General features: G+C 39.4%; 2 protein-coding genes and 1 non-coding gene across 7 annotated transcripts; 2 read left to right on the top strand and 1 right to left on the bottom strand.

Moving 5' to 3' along the window:
- The first annotated feature begins 3,364 nt into the window (after nucleotides 1–3,364).
- LOC133742902 (serine/threonine-protein kinase rio2-like) lies at nucleotides 3,365–8,585 on the top strand. Of its 5 annotated transcripts, none has more exons than XM_062170604.1 (15): nucleotides 3,383–3,662; nucleotides 3,769–3,840; nucleotides 4,555–4,699; nucleotides 4,801–4,847; nucleotides 4,942–5,012; nucleotides 5,096–5,209; nucleotides 5,291–5,466; nucleotides 5,569–5,657; nucleotides 5,830–5,947; nucleotides 6,197–6,270; nucleotides 6,426–6,473; nucleotides 6,820–6,988; nucleotides 7,249–7,374; nucleotides 7,698–7,796; nucleotides 8,034–8,585. In XM_062170604.1, exons 3-15 carry the CDS (start codon nucleotides 4,616–4,618, stop codon nucleotides 8,223–8,225), a joined length of 1,407 nt encoding a protein of 468 aa, XP_062026588.1. In that variant the 5' UTR covers nucleotides 3,383–3,662; nucleotides 3,769–3,840; nucleotides 4,555–4,615; the 3' UTR covers nucleotides 8,226–8,585. The 5 variants fall into 5 exon arrangements, 4 of the variants coding, with proteins under 4 accessions (XP_062026588.1, XP_062026587.1, XP_062026589.1 ...); XM_062170603.1 differs by having other exon boundaries at nucleotides 3,761–3,840; XR_009862822.1 differs by having other exon boundaries at nucleotides 3,365–3,840; nucleotides 7,606–7,796; nucleotides 8,034–8,173.
- Nucleotides 8,586–10,872: 2,287 nt separating this feature from the next.
- Nucleotides 10,873–10,975, top strand: LOC133707611 (U6 spliceosomal RNA). The gene has a single exon (XR_009845224.1). It is a non-coding gene; the product is annotated as a U6 spliceosomal RNA (small nuclear RNA).
- Nucleotides 10,976–19,301: 8,326 nt separating this feature from the next.
- LOC133742903 (auxin-induced protein 15A-like) lies at nucleotides 19,302–20,075 on the bottom strand. The gene has a single exon (XM_062170606.1). The coding sequence runs from the start codon at nucleotides 19,961–19,963 to the stop codon at nucleotides 19,679–19,681; it is 285 nt and encodes a 94-aa protein (XP_062026590.1). The 5' UTR covers nucleotides 19,964–20,075; the 3' UTR covers nucleotides 19,302–19,678.
- Between the last annotated feature and the right edge of the window lie 1,049 nt (nucleotides 20,076–21,124).

Below are 21,124 nucleotides of genomic sequence, written 5' to 3'. Positions count from 1 at the left end.
AGATGAACTGGAAATCCCGATTCGGGATGAACAAAGGGAGTTTTTTTTTTTTTTTTTGGTTACAACAAAGAGAGTTTTTTATTGTTGGGTATTTGTTTATTGTTTTTGGGTTAAAAAGCATGGGCTAGTGGGCAGTGGGGCGTGGGCTGCACACAAATATGACTTCTTCTTTTTTTGTTTTTAATGTTTAATCTAATTACTTTTATACATTCACCACTAAATATCAATTAAAAAACCCCTACTTGTGGTCTCAAAAGAACCGTGCGGACCTTTTCCTACTTTTACACAATATAATAACCAAAAGATGATTCTCATTCACTCGGCCTTCACAAAATGACGCGAAAGCAACTTCCCAATCTCCAAAAAGTTGACCCATTCCTTCCCTTAAAAGTTCAAACAACTCCGACTGCCAAAAAAAAAAAAGTTCAAACAACTCCTTCAGCTGGTTATTGCGAATGATCTCCCTCATGTTGGCTTCAGAATGCCGACGTTCCTATTCACGTTTCTCTTGGGGTTGATTGGTTCGGCGTTTGCTTCGGGCTTGGCCTTGGCCTTGGCCTTCGATTTTGGTGCAGCAGCGGCGACCTTGACGACAGTTCCCATTCTCCTACCTCGACCTCGCTGCCAACCCCAACTCCCGATCCCTGCCTAACTTCGCTTCTCCTATCACCCTCCACGGCCGCCGCCTCCAACCCAACCTATCCTCTTCAATTTCTCAGCATCCAACCACCGAGCTCGAAGAAGAAGCAGACCCAGAAGAAGATTTAAAAAAAAAAAAATGAGGTGGGTGGCTGTGGCTGATGACGTTGTCACGTAATTAAGGAAATGTGGTGGCGGAGCTTGCAGCGGAAGTTGCGGCGGTTTGGCTAGAGGAAAATCCCAGAAGAAGAAGAAGAAGAAGAAGAGAAAGAAGAAGAGAAAGAAAAAAAAGAAATGAAAAGAAGAAGAAGAAGAAGAGAAAAAAGAAAAAGAAATGAAAAGAAAACAATGAATTAAAAAAGGGTAAATTGGTCATTTTACTTTTTTTGAGACCCCACGTGCTTGCCACGTTAGCAAACAAACGGCCCCGTTAGGAATTTTTGACGGAAGTATCACATTGATGTCAAAATACGTGTTTGGGTATCACATTGATACTTTTGAGAGTTTGGGTATCAAATTGGCCTTGGCAGCATAGTTTGGGGACGGTGACTGAATTTTTCTCTTAACATATTTGGAGAAGATTACAGACTTGACAACAATTACAAGACTGCCACATTAGAGGCCTAGAACTAATCAAAAGATACTTTGTACATGAAGCATGCTTTTAGTGAAGCTGGATGGTACCAATAAGCAATGATAGTTTAGCTAGATAGAAGAGGAGAATGGAGTTCATTGACCTGATATTACGAAAAATTGCCTCACTCACGAGGAGAAGGGCTAGGATTGCCAAATTTGGTGTGACCTATAAGAGCTACATTCTCGATCTTACGAGATCCATAATTTTGAATTTTCTCGAGCAGTACGAGGGGAAAACTTCTTATATGTTTCTGGGGGGGTATTCCAATTAGCATATGCAAAGCCCTCCTTGGAGATAGATATATGAATCGTTGGTGAACGAGCAAGTGTCAAACGACTTCTTAGTACTCCTACCTTGGTCAACATTTTTGAGATTTTGACATTTGTAAGATTAGGATACCTTTTTAGTAGTTTGGCGAGTATATATATCAGATGAAAAAGTTGGATTAGGATGACAACTGTCAGAGGCATTAAGTATTGAACGGGTTAAGCTTTCAATTCTATACCATTGTTTACATACCCGAGGAATCGGTTTCCTGTCTCTTATCATCCACATTTTGAAAGATGTGGCACTCTCTAAATTTAGCAATATTTAGAGAGTGCCACATTAGACTAGAATGTTGGTTATGGCTAAAATCAAACTACGACCAAAGTAAAATTATGGCTGAAAACGAGTTTGAGCCAATTACGAATTTAAGTTGCAAAAATATAGAGCTACAATACGATAATGATATAACGAAGAGAGAGGTGATATTCACTCCCTTTTCCTTCAAAAATAGTAAAATACTTCAGACCAATTCCCTTAGAGAGTATATCGTATATACAATGTTCTCATTTGCCTGCTTCATAAGATGTGATTTGATTCTTCTTCAGAATTTGGACATCTTTCTTCTCAGCTAAGAAACAACTTGAGGAAGTACAGCAGATTTCTCCTCAGTGCAAGAGGCAATTTGATTCAGTATATGATGAAGTTATCAACTGCTTAGCCTCTTCTTCAACTTGACTCACCTGACTCAGCAAATCCAAAAACAAAGGTTCGTTCAAGTATGATATCGGAACCACATTTCGTTTCTTCTGGCTCTCTCCAACATAAACTGCAAAGTAGCCTTTTGGGATATCTGATGTCTTTGAGTTAGCAATTTGAGGAAATTGGAAACCCATGGTTCTATATACCAAAGTGATCAAAGAAGTGTTAAACAGCGATAAGAGTGGCCCGTAGTCCACCATTATAACAATGCAAGGCCCACATCGGACACTTGGTAACAATCCAATCGGAATTTTCCGATGGCAATATAAGGAACCCAAATTCAGGCCCATGCCATGATAATTGGAGACACAATTGGAGAGGGACCCGCTCTGATACTATGTTAAACAGCTATAAGAGTGGCCCGTGGTCCACCATTGTACCGATATTGTCCCAACTTAACCCCCAATAGATGTTGAGTTTTAATCACAAAAAGCTTCAGTACAATTGGATGTGATCCACATACTTATAAGTTATATTTTATTTGCCACTTTTCCAATGTGGGATATTTCCTCTCCAACAAGAAGGAGGAAAAGTATTCAAAGGACTTGAGAAACAGAGAAAGCTTAATTCGATGCTTGCAGTTGCAAGGAGAGGAGTTGAGTTTACTCAAGAACCTGGTCATGTGTTGTATATATAGATGAAGAAGTGGTATGTGGAATTGTGGAAAACCATCTGCTACATGAATGATTGGTGAAGAAGCCTTGAGATGCATGGGGTAGGGGCGCTAGCTTGTGAGAAACCACATGGGTTTGTCTTCGTACTCGAATCACATATTAGTGGTACCAGCCTGTACTGGCGGATCTACATACATCATGGGGTGGGCTCAAGCCCGCCCGAACATTTTGGAGAAAAAAAAAATTGGACTAAATTCAGTTTGCCCCTTCCAACTTTGAGGCAAACATCAGTTTGGTTCCTGATATTTTTTTTTAATCATGATGGTCCTTACATTTAAAATTTTCATCACCCGCGTCCAAATCTCAAATTTCTCTCCGATCATGACGTCACAGTTGGCCCCGACATGGGGCCCCACTTTTTAGTTTTTCAACATCAGTTTAGATGAAATGTCGAAATTACCCTTATTACACCATAGTATTTTCCTTGTCTCTCTTCCTCTTCTTCTTCTTCTGCTCACCTCGCCGTCTCCAACCGTTCGCCGAGCTCACAGTCCCTGTTACCTTGACCCAGAATTGCTGAGCAAAACGATTTCTCTGTTCCCAGCCTCCTCTGCCGTCAAAACTCAAAACCCATCGAGAGATCTCTCCTGTGTCTTCAAAACCTGATTCGGTCGCTCCTCCGCCACACGCTCCAAACCCAAAGCATTCCCGGACCCCAGCTTCTTCAACCTCCTCTCTCGTACTTGGTAAGCTCCTCATCAGAACCACTCTCCACATCTTCCTTGTTTTTCCTCCTCCCACCATATATATATATATATATATATATATATTATCCCATTCGAAGTTCCTCAGAGGCCCCAGACTGTGAAGAAGCGCCTCAAGCAGTTCAAGAGGCCCCAGACTGACTGCAAGTTATGTGTCAAGGTGTGCAGCTCTGTGTCATTTGTTCGTTCGTTTATATGTGTTTCGGTTTTTGAATGAATATGAATTAGATAAGACTATAATGAATATGAATTAGATAAGACTATACAAGAACAACCCTGGTTGGGTTGGTTTCTGTCTGCTCTGTTTCGCCGCCGCATGCTGCTTCTATAAGTAGAAACTCAATTTCTCTTGTATCATGGTTTTGGTTGTATCATGGTTCTAGTGAACTGGGTTCGACGACGGAAGATGTGCCGAGCTAGTTTGGTTCGACGGCCTCCTTCTTCCTTTTTTACCTATATTCTTTAGTATGATTCCTCCATTCTTTTGTGTTTTCTGTTCCTTAATTCGTTTCCAGTTGCTTCACTCTAGGTTTCTTTCTACTGATTAACAACTTTACTACTATCCCACCCTCATTCCTTCTACTTTTTATTTTTTCTAATTAACCTTTTATTCAAAACATAGATGACAAATTGAATTAGGTCCAACACATAAAACAAAATTCAGTTGGCAATTGCGTGGCACCTCTTGTGGGAAAACCCTTTGATTTTAATTTCTACTTCTTTTTGAGCGTTAGTTTGGAATAAGTACAGTCCTGGCTATTTGTTGATGATCAGAATGCTGCTTTTCGCATTTGCTTCTATTTTGAGTTGTAAACGCCAACATTATGCACTTGCTGCTCTATGTTTCTGATATATTTTGCTTTGTTGTGTGTAGCCTGAATCACTGATTCCAGAAATCAGCTTCCCAAAGGCTAAGTAGATAAAAAGCAGCAGAGATGAAGCTGGATGTGGATGTGTTGAGATACCTCACTAAAGAGGATTTCAGGGTTTTAACCGCTGTCGAAATGGGAATGAGAAATGTAAATGTCCCTCTTATCTTACTTAGTTAAATCTTTTTTTTTTTCTTTTTCAAGTGTTCTTAGCCCTGTATTGAATCTTTAAACCCTTCCTTTTCTTTCAGCATGAAATCGTACCCGCTGAACTGGTGGAGCGTATAGCTGCGCTCAAGTATGTTTCTTGATTTCAGATTTCTTCTTTTCACTTCTTGAATTTCAAAGTGTCCACCTTTTCTCTAACTCTTAGCAAATCGTTTTATATGTAGGCATGGTGGCACTTACAAAGTTATGAAAAATCTGCTCAAGCATAAGCTCTTGCACCACGACGCCTCTAAATGTAAATTTAATATTCTCATTCTAAGTATAAAGTATTATTGTTTTGATATTTTCTCATTTTCCTTGGTTATTGTGTGCCTCCAGATGATGGGTTTCGGCTAACGTACCTCGGTTATGATTTCCTTGCAATTAAGACTTTGGTCAACCGTGGAGTCTTTTCAGCCGTTGGTCGCCAACTTGGTGTTGGAAAAGAGTCTGGTACTTTTTCTTTCCTTCTTATTATATGTAACAGATGCGGGTTTTGAGGTTCCCGTACTCATAGCATTTCTTTTCTTCAAGATATTTTTGAGGTGGCCACCGAAGATGGTACAGTGATGGCAATGAAATTGCACAGGCTTGGTAGAACTTCTTTTAGGGCTGTCAAGTCTAAGCGTGATTACTTAAAACATCGTAGCAGTTTCAATTGGCTATACTTGTCCCATCTTGCTGCACTCAGAGAATTTTCTTTTATGAAGGTTCTTTATCTCTATCTTTCGTCATTTTTAGTTTTGTTTGTTGGTCCAATTCTGTGTCTATTATGTTGATTTTGACTTTACGCTGTTTCTCTGCTTGAGCAGGCTTTAGAAGAGCATGGTTTTCCTGTTCCAAATGCAGTGGATTGTAACAGGCATTGTGTGATTATGTCACTAGTACCAGGCTACCCACTGTAAGCTTCTTCTTTATAAATTCGGAATGGCATATTACTGATTGTGCTTGGCAGATCTAATGTTTTCCTAGTATGTTTCCTTTGGAGCTAGCTTGCTCAAGAAAAAGGAAACAAAGAAATATTGGTCATGCTCCTTCGTGGATCTATGGAGCTTACCTTCTGTTCAATATAGTGTGCAGGTGAAGCAATTGGAAAATCCTGAGATAGTTTTCAATACTATCATTGGGCTCGTTGTTCGTCTGACAGAACATGGTTTGATTCACTGTGACTTCAATGAATTTAACATTATGGTATGCATTTTGAGGCAGTGGCATTTTTTGTTTGCACCCTTTAGGTTGACCTCTATATTCTTGTATCTTAAAAAATGAGAATTACATAATCTTCTGATTGTTAAAACATGGGTCCTGCCTTTTGGCTCTCACTTGGCAGCGAGATATACGTGATAATGAATTAATATACATGGATCAAAAGGCCTGCTTGACTTCCCATTTTTCAGCACATTGGCAAACTTGTAATAATTTTTGAATTTCTCCTGTTAGATTGATGATGACGAGAAGATCACCATGATTGATTTTCCCCAAATGGTCTCTGTATCACATCGTAATGCACAAATGTAAGAAGCTGTTTCTTAATAAATGCCAGTCATGTTCTTCCACTTCTTATTGTAATTTATGATTGTTGACTGTTAGCAATATGATTTGTATTCCTGGCCAAAACATTTGTGCTCATCATATATCATATCTCATTCAATGAAGTTTCATATTTCAGGTACTTTGACCGTGATGTGGAATGTGTCTTTAAGTTTTTCAGCAAGAGGTCAGTAATCTTTTTGTAGCAAGATGCAGTTGCCTTTAGCATTCTGAATGTTTAAATCATTGTGATGGATAATAAGAACCAAAAATCATTGTTAGCTAAATGGGAGTAATAGTTGTGAATTTGTGATGGGGTAACAATTCGTGTTAAAGACTTAAATTGACCTTTCTGGTTGTTATTTTTTTCTTCTTACTGGCTTTCAAGATCATGGGTATAGGTGGTTGTGGCTTACTTATTGATAGATAATGTTGAGTTTCAATTTTGATGGTTATAGGGAATAAAAATAATGTTTGGGTTACTGGATCAGCCTAGTTTATTATGATTCTTAATTTATTTGTCTTGTTTTCAGATTCAACATGTCTTTCCATGAATGCACAGCTGATATTGATGGAACAGCGGTGGACACAGATGATAGTGGCAGGCCTTCTTTTACTTCAATAGCGAAAGATACTGGTTTTCTAGACAAGGAACTGTCTGCTAGTGGGTTTACTAGGAAGGATCAGGAAGAAATTGCTAAGGTATTGTGTTGAATGAAGCATTGTACAGATTCTTTATGTGAATTGAGCTTCATCGCACATAGAATGCCATAGGCTGTTGGATATTCTTTCATACTCTCATGCGGCTCAAAAGGAAACCAATATTTATTTACTTTCGCATGTTATTCCAATCTCTTGGGAAAACATCTGATGGGATATTTACTGTTATGTGGGTTTTCTTGTTTGGCCAAATTATAGACATCTGTGACTAATGATGTTCAATATCACATCATTACATGCAGTTTATTGAAGGAGGGATCAAGAAGGTTGCTAGTTCTGATGATGAAGATACTGAAGATGACGAGCACATCTCTGTGTTAAATGAAGCAAACACAATGGGTGTTGATTCACTGCATGTGGCAGATCAGGTACATCTTTCTCTTTCTATTTATTTTTATTTAGTAAACTCTTTTACATTCTGTTGATGTCCAGAAGAAAATTAAATCCGAGTCACAAGTTGAGGTCTCAAGTGACTACCTTATGTATAAAATGAAGATTAGCAAAATCATAACTGATTGTATTTCCAGAGTGAACTAGAAATTTTTTGTACTTATTGCTTATATAATATTTTAACAAAATGTATAATGTTAAACTGTCAGGTAACTAATTCAGGAAAGAGGGCTCTTTTTTGGGTGCTAGTTGCATCATCCAATATATGTTTGCACTTATTCTTCTTTTGTAATTGGATCAGACGTTACAGCATGATGAGCAGGTTGAACCAGAGGGCAATGTAAGAACATGTGAAGCAGGTCCCAGCAGTGAACCCGAAAATGAAGATGGGAGTAACGAGGTAGATCTTGAATTTATTTTTCTTCCTACAAAGACTTGGAACTTAGCATTTATGTAGGACTTGGAGTGTGCTGTCAATTGTGGCATGTTACATTCCGGGCTTTTGTCGTAGCAATTGTAACCCCAAGATAAGCAAACAAGTTTGAGTAGGTCCCAAATGTGGGATAGTGTGTAAAGATAATTGCGACTTTATCCTTTGTTCAACTTCCTTCCCTTACAGTCTTTTTTATTTTCACAGGAGGGAGATAATGAGACAGTTACTAATGACAATGATGCTGAGCTGGAAAAACGCTTGAACAAGGTGAGGCGACGTGCTGTAACAGCAGCCCGTGGAGGAAGAAAAACTTTTGCATCCAGAAATACCTACAAAGACAAGGGTGGAAAATCCTCTAACAGTTCCAAAATCCAGAGACAATTAAGTAGCTGGTAGAATATGTAAAGTGCCACCACAAAATCCAAGATGCCCACACAACTAAAGTATAGAAGATATCAACTAGAGTTGCATGCCAAATGGAGGTTGCACGCAGAGCACGGACCTTCTGCTTGCGCCATATGTATGGCAATCTTTTTTCTTATAATGATGATCATGAGATGCATAAGTTTCCATTAGTGTAACTCTTGTAGCCCTTGGCAAACAGGGGAGAGTAGGTATTTAAAAAGGGATAAAAGTAACTAATATAGAGGATGGTTCTTCGTAATCAGTTGCCTTGGCGTTTGTTTTTCTTAATTAGTGGCAGACATTTGTACTCATTTTTTAATTGATTTTATAAGTTGTCAGTTGAATTTTTAACTTCTCGAGCACTATGCCTGTACGATCCGCTCGTGTCGTGAACTTGGCCAGATGGTCGAGCTCCATATTCATTTTTCAGGTAGTTAAGACTTCAAAGATCGACAAAGAAAGTTTCGAGAAGGCAATGTGGTTTTCTGTAGCCTCCCCAAACCTAGCTTAACCCTGACTCAGTTTCCAACCTCCTTCATCACTTGTGCTCCATGGGCTTAAATGAATCTCATGGATCTTATTCTTGATAGTGTAATATACTCAAAGCAGTTCATCTAATAATATGCTTAATAAGAGACTCCAGTCCTTTGATAAGGTTAATCTTTCGCTGCATTTTTTGTCATGTCAGCTATCATTCTTCATTTGATGCTGAGAACTCACACTTTGGCATTGGGATGTCATCTGCAATCTTCGCATGTTTCCCAATTAGCTTAAGACCTTATTATGGTCAGTTGAAAATTAATGCTAGCTCAACCTAAAAGAACAATGCATACAATTGATTAGATAGAAATTAATTCACAGTCAATAGGAAGAATGGGGCCTCCGACAATTGCGGAGCGACCCGGTAGGGCGAAATTTCTATTTCGCGATCGTGGCGGTGAGTCCAGTGCTCCCAAGACCAGGCAGAGGCGCGATGACGGCGATCAGCTGCGTCGGGATCTCGATCAAGATTTTCAAAGGCTCCGGGCGAGGATATTCTCGGCTGAGGGTGGTTGTTTGGACATGGTTTGGCGGATCGTATCGAAGCTGCAACGGTGTATGCACCGACAGGTTTCGAGGCAGTCCGGCTCTGTGTTGTGGTGGCGGCGTAGGCTGGCTGAGTTCTGGTTTGGGTGGCCGGTGGCACTGGCGTCTTTGATGGCGCCGAGCGGGTCAGTAATCGACTCGGGGTGTGGTGCCGCAGGTTTGCGGCGTGTTCTGGCGGCGGTAGGAGGGTCGAGGCGGGTTGCTGTTGTGCTGGCAGTGGCTGGGCTGGATCCAATGTGCAGCTGCGGGGAAGAGTTCCTAGAAAACTCGATGGGAAACCCTAGTCTTGAATTGGGGTTGACTGTCGTTTTGACCGGGCTGAATAGGGCTACTGGGCTGGATGTGGCTGGGCTTAGGACTCTCTGTGGCCCGGCATTGATTGGACCTGCGACTGTTGAGGAGTCTGGGCCGGCTGGGCTTGGTGCTGCTTTTAAAGGGCTATTACTTATGACTAGGCCTGTTTGTGGGGGGCTCAACTTTGGAGAAGGGCTGCAGATCTTCAAGAATAGCCTAAGGAGCGACCTGTTTCCGAGGTTGTTGGCTACTGAGGAGACTGAGGATGGTGTTGGTTCCAACCCTAAGGGGAAGGAACTAGCACTCTCTTAAGTTTATCTCGACTTTAGAAATTCTGGACTCAAGCCTTTTGAAGTAGGGGTAATTTCTATAGGCTTTTCTAAGACGTTTCTAGTTAATATTTGTACCACAATTGCGTGATTGGCAGATTAGACTAGATGAATATTTCTTCCTTAGAGAGCGAGGCTACTCTTGCTTAGTTTAGGCTTGCTGTTCAGCGAGCGTCCCTTTAGATTTTAATGAGTTTAGAGTGGCTTAGATAGGTTATCCGGTTTGTCCCGGCTTGCTTATGTAAGTTCTGTTAGACTCTGGCCTGTTTTTTCATGGCTTTGATATCTAATAACATCAAATCCTTTCAAAAAAAAAATGCATACAATTGATTTGGTCAATTTAGAAATTTCGATTAATTGACCACAATCGAAGACTAGAAAAATTAGTTATTCACAATGATATTAGAAGCAAACGATGATATAAGAAAACATACAACCTTTTTTAATTTTGATTGAAAAACTTTACCGAAAACTAGTATGTTAGGATACTAGTGTATATAAGAAGCAACTACAAGAGAGGCGCCACTCCAAAGATCGGGTCAAAGTATAGGAGCTCTAAAATTGGCTACTAGTGTTTTCAGTTTGTTCTAAAATGATATTATCATCTATGGAAATCCCCTTTAACTGCCTCACTTCAAGCACAATTTGAATTCATAAAACTATGTTTTCAATACATCTGATACCAGGAAATAAAACCTTGTAACATGATCTTCAAATTATATGAAATTTTATTCATAAACATTAACATAGATAATCCCTATAAGCAGCCAAACTTTGTTAGTCTTAAAACTTATACCCGCATAGAATTGCACTTGAGAGAGGACACGTGAGGCACGTGTGCTTTTAAAAATATTTGTGATACTAATCCCACATCGGAGAAAAGAGTTCGAAGGAGGCTGTTCATATAGGCTGATCTTGCAAGAGGGTGTGTCCCTTCGGGGACATCCGATAAAATTGGAACGATACAGAGAAGATTAGCATGGCCCCTGCGCAAGGATGACACGCATAAATCGAGAAATGGTCCAAATTTTTTTGGAGAAATTCGCCTCCTTTTTCGGCATCTCCTTCTCCTTTGATTCCAGTTTGCGTTCTGGGTCTGCGTTTTTCTTTGATTCTATTTGCTTTTTGTGACTTTGAACTATCAGTGCTTGCTTTTTGAAGTTTGAACTATCAGTGATTCGGTCCTTCGCTATATATGAATGGAAATGGCAAACTGGAACTGTTGCTCCCCACCTGTTTGATGAAATGCGTCTGAAAACCTCTTCTCATTCTTATGCTTACATTTTGTATATTCTTTGGTTTGAAGAGTGGAACTTTTTTGTTTTAATGCATTTAACTGAGGTACTTGAACAACATCACTATTTGTTCTTGCTGGTTTAAAAGGTTATTTCAATTTGTTGCATTTATACTCTTCCTATTCATAATGTAAGACCTGTAAGTAGTCCTCTTTATTTGGTTTTGAAGATCACATGGGAAGCCATGTAATGCACACAAGTTCGGTCTTGAATGCTGCGCAGGCAATCAGCCTAAAAAGTAAATCCCTCTCTGCAGATATATATGTCAAGGAGGAAGTATACCCCATTGTTAATTTTGGATGATTTGGATGTTAAAAAGTAAATCCCTTTATGCAGGTATACGTTAAGCCATAATTTGATACTATAGGCTGTAAAAGTATGCTGCAAGTTAGTAACTAGTGGTAATGGTGTGGTGAAACACAGGACTAGTAAGTTGATCAGAATTGGACTATATTATTTGTTCCCAGAGTGATATCCTGGTAGAGCGAAGTTTACATGGGTCGCATACAGAATTTTACTTTCTTTCGGTTCAAAATTCGAACCGAGATTTTTGCAGAAATTATTGTACAAGATTCATACAATACTGCCATTTGTCTGCTTCATTACTTTTCTATCTTTCAGTTCAGCTCCATTGCGGCTTTAAAGTCACAGAAGCTCCCCCTCAGCAAAAGAGGTATGCCGATTCAGTTGAGGATGAATCATGCCCTCGCCTCTTCTTCATCTTGAATCAGCAGCATGTCCGAAATTCGGTTGCTTTTTCAATATTAAGTTGGATCATATTTTCATCTCATCTTTCAGTCACACACTCAAGCTGGAAGTGAGATCAAGGAAGGTGTCTTCACTGCAAGGGATTGTGATACCGCCCATGGGATGATCGTATCCAAATTCTTCTTCAGCTTGACTCAGCAAATCCATGAATGAAGGTTGGTTCAAGTATGATATTGGAATCACAAATCGCTTCTTCTGGCTCTCTCCGACATAGACTGCAAAATAGCCTTTTGGGATATCTAAGGTCTTTGAAGCAGTCTTGTTTGCATTAGATGAAGATCGGGTAAGACTTCTCTTGGGGCTAACAATTCCAGGCAGCCGGAAACCCATGGCTTCTATATTCCCAAGTGGATATACAATAAAAAGACTTGAAAGGATCTGGGAAAGAGGGAAAGCTTTGATGTTTGATGAATGAGAGGAGTTGAGTTGCTGGTGATTGATTTGTGTATGTATATATAGATGAAGAAAGGGTGTGTCATGTGTGGAAGATCATCTGCTACTTGAAATGAGTGGTTAACATTGGCAGCAATGAGGGACACTAGCTTGTTTCAAATCAAGAAATCACATGGGTTTGTCTTGCCATTCGCGTAACTCATCCCCCAGCAGATGCATATGCTGCTGTCCTTTTTTTCAAACATCTAGCCCTACTTCCTTGAGATGACAGACAACACAGGGTCACAGGGACCAGAAGTGAGGTGTCTGTATAATAAAACCAGGGTCAAATCAGATAAGGACATAATAGCCTTGATTCAGACTTGCACTTCTAATCCAACTCTGGACCACCGGTGAATAATGTTTCTTTACAGACAAGAATTGGTGGATCACCAAGCCAGTCTACCATGTGGTCTTGCTGCTTCATGTATGATATCCATGATCTCCAATGCCAACAAAGTGAGCAAGTATTTCATTTGTCTAGTCAATCAAGGAAAGTCAATTGATGATCAGGCATGACTAGCTAACAACACAGGTATTGATTATATATTTGAATATCAGTTCCGGCTATTTGTTGAAATCCCAGTGATAAAGAAATTAATGTACTCATGATTAGGTTGAGCCAGTTATAAACTTGCACAAAGCTTTGAAGTTAATAATTTAAACTTAAGAACATTGCAAACTCTAATACATGATTATGTATGCCCCGTATCTCTGTCTTTCCACAGAACATAGATATTTCCACATGCATCAAAACCTTCGTTGTATGCCTCAAAGGAACCTTCTTACAATCGTACCTCTTTATTTGCATGCATTAGATATGCTTATATAAGCATACTGACATGCGTGTTGTTCTGTAGGAGAAATAGCAGTCTTGACCAAATGCTAACTAGTATAGGGTATCATAAACTTCCACGGATCGATGTTGAGAATCTTGACTGAAATTTAGAAAAGCTTGCTCTTCTCCCAGGATTTCCCAGCAGTGTATTCAATTCTAAAACTCCAAAGTCGACTTCCGATGTTTGTTAGAGCATGCAGTTGATCCTGGAATTCACGGTACAATTTCCCTGCAAGAACTTAATTCTCAGGGAAAGATAATAACTCTTTTCATGCACTCCAGCTTTTGATTTTCTATCCTTTTTTACTGCAAGAAATTTTCTACTGCATTTTTACACTGTTTGTTAACTTTATTTTCCCCTCTTCCTTTTCTACAGATTACTCCCTTATCTCACTTCTATAGAAAAAAAAAAAAAAAATTTGACCTGGCATTGTTCACACATGAGAAACAAAATGCCCTTGTCTATTGTTAGTTTTCTCTTGCTCTTTTATTCCTAAAAGAGGCATTGAGTATTTTCTGAATTTTTTATATGTTGTGCTGTTATTTCAAATGGTTTTTGAAACCTTTTTTACTCACACAAGCGAGAAATATATGCAACAGTTTTGGCTGTCTTATTGTGTTAAGGTTGAGTCCAAAGATCACTATTTAGTCCTTTCCTTTTTTGTTTATTTCTATTTTCTTTGTGATGTTGATGTTCTTTAATGCCTTATTCACTGCCTCTAGCTTTCATGTTGCAGATTGATCATGATTAATAAATGGGATGTTCCTTTGAAAATAAAATTACTTAAGTGATGATTGTACTTGGTTTTGCTTGTTCTTTGCAAACTATGAATCTAAGGACGGCTGCACCTCCAACTTTGGTCATGTAGTTTTCAAAATTTACATACTTATTGTTGTTATTCTTGCGTCTCCCCTTAGCATGAAATAATTTATAAGAAAGTTCTCTTTACTTGGATTTTGCAGTTCTTCTCAAACAATGATAGGCCTGGTCTTAGCTAGATAACTAAAGTGGTATCATGTATGTCATGGACTTAACATAAGTTGTCACTGGCTCCAACATGAACTCCCTGGTTTTTCACTGATGGATACAGTGGTTAAATTATAGGTTTCATGTCAGAATCAGTAATGGAAATCAAATGATAACTGTATGCTATGCATTGAGGAACAACTTGTCAGGTCACTCATGTGAATGACAGGAGGATTGAACTTTCAAAATGCATGTCTGGAACAACTTTTGAGAAATAACTTCAATGAAATCAACAGTTCTAGTTGCCAGTAGTATAGCCATGTCATATAAGTGAGTATTCATTTAGCCATGAGAATCTCAAATTAGGTTTTTGGATGCTGCAGTGGCAATCAGGCCAAGGAGCTAGAAAATAATGAAGAATAAGAAAGCTGATGATGACTTAAAATATATTCCCATACTTTTCTTGATAGCAATAAAGAAGTTTACAAGGGATTGAAACACAGAATATTGTGAGTTCAAAATTGAGTCCTGATTTTGGACCATTGTCATCACGAGTCTATGCTTCAAAAATTTTGGATCTTCCTGCTCAGCTCTATTGCAGCTTCAGTGTTCCCAAATTTTTCCTTGAAAAGCTGTGAGTCCATTCAGTTGGATGATCAAGCATAGACTCATCTTCATCTTGAGTCAGCAGCGAGTTTTGAAATGAGGAGGTTTCGGATCCAAGATCCACTTCATTATTGTTCTTTACACACTGAGGCGGGAAGTGAGATCAAGGAAGGTGTCTTCGCTGCAAGGAATTGTGAGACCACCCATTGGATGATCGTATCCAAATTCTTCTTCAGCTTGACTCAGCAAATCCAGGAACAGAGGTTGGTTCAAATATGATACTGGGATTACAAATCTCTTCATCTGTTTCTTCCCTACATAGACTGCGAGATAACCTTTCGGGACATCTAAGGTCTTAGCAGCAGATAGAGGTTGAATAAGACTTTTCTTGGTGTTAACAATTCCAGGCAACCGGAATCCCATGGTTTTTATATGAGTTGAAGAAAGTGGAAAAGAGTTAGAAGGACTTGGGAAACAGAGAAGGTTTTGAATTCAAGGCAAGGAGAATACTTGACTTCCTGATCTCAAATAATCGGTTTATATATAGAGGAAGAAAGGGTCTGTGGACAATCTTTGAATGAGTGGTGAAGACACACTATCCGTTTGCTGCATGAAATGAGTGGCGAAGATGCGCACCAGCGAGGGACAGTAGCTTGTGAAAAATCAAGAGATCACGTGTATGTCTTGCCATTGATGAAGTCTACTGTAGAAACATCCTTCTACCTCATTGCACGAGAGACACGGAGTGGACCTTCATAAGTGGAATTTCTATATAAGAAAATGACTTCAGATGTGGATTTCTACCCAGCACTGATAATTGGAGTTGCTCTACAGACAAGAATATGTGGTACTATATTAACAGTTCTATATGTGGTCAGATATAAATGATGCAAGAAAGCTAGGTTAGCATGTGGCTTTGTTGTTTCATCTATGTCTCCAGTGTCAACAGGCTGAGGAAGTGTTTCAATTTTTGATCAGTCTAGAAAATTAAATAGACTGCCAACCATGACCAGAAAACGCAACAGGTACGGATTTCAAATATTTAAAGTTTTTTACTCAAATATTGGAGGATGAGGAGCATTGATGATTTATGATTTGATTGATCGATCTCAATATTTTTGTTTTCCATTGAGATACTTGTGCTAGGTAAGAAGATCGGAAACTGTAAACCTGCTCAAGTCTTTCTGGTATGAAATAGTAGAAATAAAAATGACCAAAAGAAACTTAAAAAAAGAAAGAAAGAAGGAAAGAAATTGCAAGGACATCTTCCATTATGTATTGAAAATCATAGTTGTTGTGGGTATGAATATAAACTGGGGAGACATGAGCATTTGAGGATCACATGATTCTGTCTTCATATCGGGAAAAAAAAAATTGGCATTAGTTGAGTCTCCCTTTTAAGAAATAGGGACCAGCTAGCTTGTTTCCCATATGTCTAAATGTGTCTTGTCAATCACATAGTTATGATATTTGTAACCTGATGATTCTATTTTTCCTCATCAGGATGTACTTTTTTCTTTGGATTGTCAAAATGTAAAAGGTATTACACGAGACAGTTCTGTTGTTTATTTTTATCTCTCTGTTAATTTTCAACAGTTTTGTACAATGGCTTCATAGTTTATTGTAGCTCATATAACTGATATGAGAAGAGATATAATCTATGACAAATAGTTTTATCTTGACAGTAGCTATCTCGGTAGAAAAACATTGTGATGTGGATATGAAGTGCCAACCTAAATTACTAGTTTGAAATGCAGGAACTACAAACAATATGACTGATAAATGGACATGAATTTTCCAGGTATCTTGATGACCAAAGACACAAACGTGAATAAGGTAAAGTAAATAACTAAAATAACTCTGTAGGGAATTGCGTAATTAAGAATATAAGATAACACTAGATGAGGAATTAAATATGATAATTATTACCATTTTTTTTTTGGAGAGCCAACAATGAATTTTACATGAGATTAAAAACGGTCAAGTAAGACAAAAGTTGACCCTTTTTGAATTCTAAACTGGAGTCATGATGTTAGGGTGAATGTGGTCTATGTGGGTTCCTGATATTGTCATGTCACTCTCTGCTTCATAAACTTTGTATTTTTCTGCCCATCTTGCAGACAACTTCAGACTTGCAGAAGTATCCCCTCAACAGAAGATGCGAGTCTATACCATTGATGCTCAACACTTGCCTCCTCTTCATCTTGACTCAGCAGTGTGTTCTGAAATGAGGATGGTTTGTGATCCCAGGTTCAAATCAGAAGCATTCATTCACACACTTAAGCGGGAAGTAAGGTCAAGGAAGGTGTCTTCACTGCAAGGAATGGTGATACCGCCCATTGGATGATTGTATCCAGATTCTTCTTCAGCTTGACTCAACAAATCCATAAATAAAGGCTGGTTCAGAAAAGAGATTGGAATCACAAATCGCTTCTTCTGACTCTCTCCCACATATACTGCAAAAAAGCCTTTCGGGATTGAGGTTGTTTTAGCAATTCCAGGAAAGCGGAAACCCATGATTTCTATATTCCCAAGTGAAGGAGGAAGAATTTTAAGGACTTGTAAAAAAGAGAAAGCTGTGATGCTTAGCAAGGAGAAGGTTTGAGTTGCTCATGAACCTGACCATGCCTGTGTATATATAGCTGTTAGGGTGTGTGTACATGAATGATTGGTGAAGAGGCACTGATGTAGGGATACTAAGTTGTGGAAAACCACATGGGTTTGTCTTCCTACTCAAGTTCTTCATCCCTCAAGGACATTTCACATGCAAATTATACCAAACTGTATCCTTATGTTGATACATGATTCCCTACATTAAATGAATTAAGAATCTCTATCAGTTATTTGATACATAAAATGAGTGGTGAAGATGGCAGTAGTTGGGGACACAAGCGGGTGAGAAATCAAGGAATACATGGTTTGTCATGTCCTTCACGTTGATTTCGCATATGCTAGTGTTCCAAAATCTATGGTTTTGTAGGAACATCTATCCCTACCTCCTTTATATATATAACAACAGGCTCATTAACTGGTGTTCCTTCACAGACAGAAATTGCTGGTGCTGCTATAATAGTTTTACGATGAGCATCTGCTTTCTTGTGTCATATATGATCCATTCATCTATAGTATCACCAAGCTACGGAGGTCTGTCATTTTATTTGGTCAAATCTATAAAATTCACTTGGTCAAGCTTAACAAGAAAACCGTACAGGTATTCAGTTTCAAGGACCTAATGAGGAACTCTGGTGCATTATTTATTTGATTGAACTCAATGTTTACTTTGTCATTTATGTTAGATTCTTTGCAACTCTCTTGCGGGCTTAAAATAGGGTTACAGTTAGGTTGTCTTCTGTACTTGTGGAGTCTAATGCTTGAATAGTGGTTTCGGCTTTGCTTGTCTGATGAGGTTAAAGTAGATCTCAATCATATTGACATTGTAATTCTTTTAGCCAAGTTTGTTTAGGATGTCATTCTTGGGTGGTTTGGTCGTTGGTCTGTTTCACCGAGAAGGAAAGACAATGGGTTTTGATTTTTCAGTGGATATTCCGCTGTTGTAACCGGTGTTGTTCGAGGTTGATAAAATCTAGATAGTCAAATGAAGAAAGTGGGACGTTCCAATAGAATGGTTCCAAGAATATCTATGCCTTGGAAGGTGTTGTAGCACTTACCTTCTTATACTCTAACTGATTAGTGCTTGTGCTGACACACCACTATAAGGACAGAAGATCAGAGAGCCCTTGCCAAACTCTCAAGTTTTCTGACGATCATGGCGGTGCTGATCGGAGGGGGGGCTAATGCTGTTGCTCCTCCCGTATCAGCATTTGAAGTACTGTATGATACCGTTAGAGCAGTGAAACACAAAAGTGGCAGATGCAAATTCAACTACTACAACTTGATCAGAGATATGGAAATGTCGGTACCACGGATCGTGCATCAGACACAAGAGCATGTTGGGGAACTGGATCTCATGCAGAACCAGGAGAATGACTTGACTAAAGCCGCTCAGCGACTTGGTTACCAAGAAAAGTATTTTATGTGGTACTGTTATCACTGCATAAATGCAGTTCCCTTTGTGGAAATTATGGAGTTTGATTTAGATCTTAGGAAACTCTCACACTGCCTGCATATGCATCGAATGTGTGGTACTAGCATAGGTCAACAAATTTAAGATTTTAGGCAGAACAAGTATGGAATATGCAGACAGAAATAGATTTGGTGTCGGCAATTAAAACAGTTTTTGTTTTCTGTTTTTCTTTCTGTGAGTCTGCAGATAATGTAAACAGAAGATGAACTGGTTAAAATTTTAGAGTTATTACTTCAGAATTTTTCCGTTATGTTTAAATTTTGGTTAATATAATGACAGTTTCTATTATATTAGAGCTGGAAACTATCAGAGTACGTATAAAGATTACAGCTCACTCTATATATGATTAAAAAAAAAAGGCAAGAATGTTTAGCAGGATTTGAAATATATACTATATATTCTCATGGTTCTCGAGAACAAGAAAGTTCTACATGGGGTTCAAAACACAGAATTTGACCGCATTTGTGTTCAAAATTGGAGTCAAGAACTTCAGATGAATTGCTTTGAAGAGTTCATGTAACATAGAAATCATGATTTGATTCTTCTTCAAACTTTTGGACATCTTTCTTCTCAGGTCAGAAGCAGCTTGAGGAAATACAGCAGATTTCTCCTCGGTGCAAGAGGCGGTTTGATCCAGTAGATGATGAAGTTATCAGCTGCGAGCCTCTTCTTCAACTTGAATCAGCCGTGATATTCCAAATGAGGATGTTTTGGATCCAAGGTATCCACTTCATTAGGGCATGACTCACACACTTAGGTGGGAAGTGAGATCCAGGAAGGTGTCCTCACTGCAAGGAATTGTGATACCACCCATTGGATGATGGTATCCGAATTCTTCTTCAGCTTGACTCAGCAAATCCTGAAACAAAGGTTGGTTCAAATATGATATTGGAACCACAAATCGTTTCTTCTGGCTCTCCCCAACATAGACCGCAAAGTAGCCTTTTGGGATATCTGATGTCTTTGAAACGGTTTGGTATGGAGTAAGACTTCTCTTTGTGTTAGAGATTCCAGGCAATCGGAAACCCATCGTTTATGTGATTGAAGGCTTGAAGCAGAAGATAAGAATTCAAAGGAGTTGGTAACAGAGAAAGCTTTGATGCTTGCAAGGAAAAGAGTTGAGTTGAGTTGTTGAGGAACCTAATCATGTATATGTATATATAGATGAAAGGGTATGTGGAAAATCATCTGCTAGATGAAATGATTGGTGAAGAGAAACTGAGAAGGAACTCATGGGCTCCAGTTTGAGACACTAGCTTGTGAGAAATCACATGGCTTTGTCTTCCTACTCGAGTACTTTATCACACATGAGATTTCACATGCAAATGTATGATGATCAAAGATGGTAGCAGACATGGGGGAGACGAACTCTGATCTTGCCCAACTCTGATAATTGATGTTGCTTACAGACAAAAATTTGTGGTGCTAATTACACAATTTTACTTGCGGCCAGATATAAAGGGATGGTATATCTTGATTGAGAGCACCTAGCCAGCCTAGCATTCGGTTTTTTGTTTCATCTATAGTCTATGATCCCTAGTTTCAACTGGCTGAGGGAGTATTTTGTTTCTGTTGAAGGAATATCGATTTAGTGTGCCTTATCAAACTAGGAGTAGCAATAGGAGAGAAGGTTCTAGATTTCCCAATCCTACACGGATTGGTATTCCTTGTAGGGCTCCTATTCTCAATAATAACACACATCTCTCTCTACAATTCTCTCTCGAATCTATTTTACTTAAACACGTTATCAGCACGACTCTAGCCACAAAGCAAAAACCAAAAACAAAACCCAATCAATCCTCTTCACCAAAATCTGCCGAAGCCACCTAGCCCGAGCTAGCCCTACCACATCACAGCAGCCCCTGCTGCCCTGCGCGCTGCACCTGCAGCCACACGCCCCTGCGTCGCTGCCCTGCAGCCCCGCGCCCGTGCGTCCACCCCACGCTGCCCCTGCAGCGTCCCTGCAACTCTGCTGCTCGTCTGCGCTCCCGTGCGCCTACTGCTTCCCCGCGCACACCTGCGCACGCTGCCGCCCCGCCTACGCACCCGTGCACCTGCAGCCCTACACCTCTGCTGCTGCCCCTGCAGTTTGCCTCCGCTGCTCCTGCACCACTACTACCACCGCAGCCCCTGCTGCCCCGCATTCACTGCACGACTCTACTCGGATTGCTTCACTCCATCACGCCTGCAT

The sequence above is a fragment of the Rosa rugosa genome, chromosome 4 (assembly GCF_958449725.1).
Source record: "Rosa rugosa chromosome 4, drRosRugo1.1, whole genome shotgun sequence".
Lineage (NCBI taxonomy): Eukaryota > Viridiplantae > Streptophyta > Magnoliopsida > Rosales > Rosaceae > Rosa > Rosa rugosa.
Note: the sequence above shows the minus strand (reverse complement) of the source record. Positions and strands in the feature narration are given on the sequence as shown.

Excerpts from the sequence above, each read along its gene's own strand:
- LOC133742902 (XM_062170605.1), top strand. The coding sequence starts at position 4,616 with ATGAAGCTGGATGTGGATGTGTTGAGATACCTCACTAAAGAGGATTTC. Across the intron at positions 5,210-5,290 it reads TGGTGTTGGAAAAGAGTCTG|ATATTTTTGAGGTGGCCACC; the intron begins GTACTTTTTCTT and ends CTTTTCTTCAAG. Across the intron at positions 5,658-5,829 it reads CTAGTACCAGGCTACCCACT|TGTGCAGGTGAAGCAATTGG; the intron begins GTAAGCTTCTTC and ends TGTTCAATATAG.
- LOC133742903 (XM_062170606.1), bottom strand. The coding sequence starts at position 19,963 with ATGGGTTTCCGATTGCCTGGAATCTCTAACACAAAGAGAAGTCTTACT.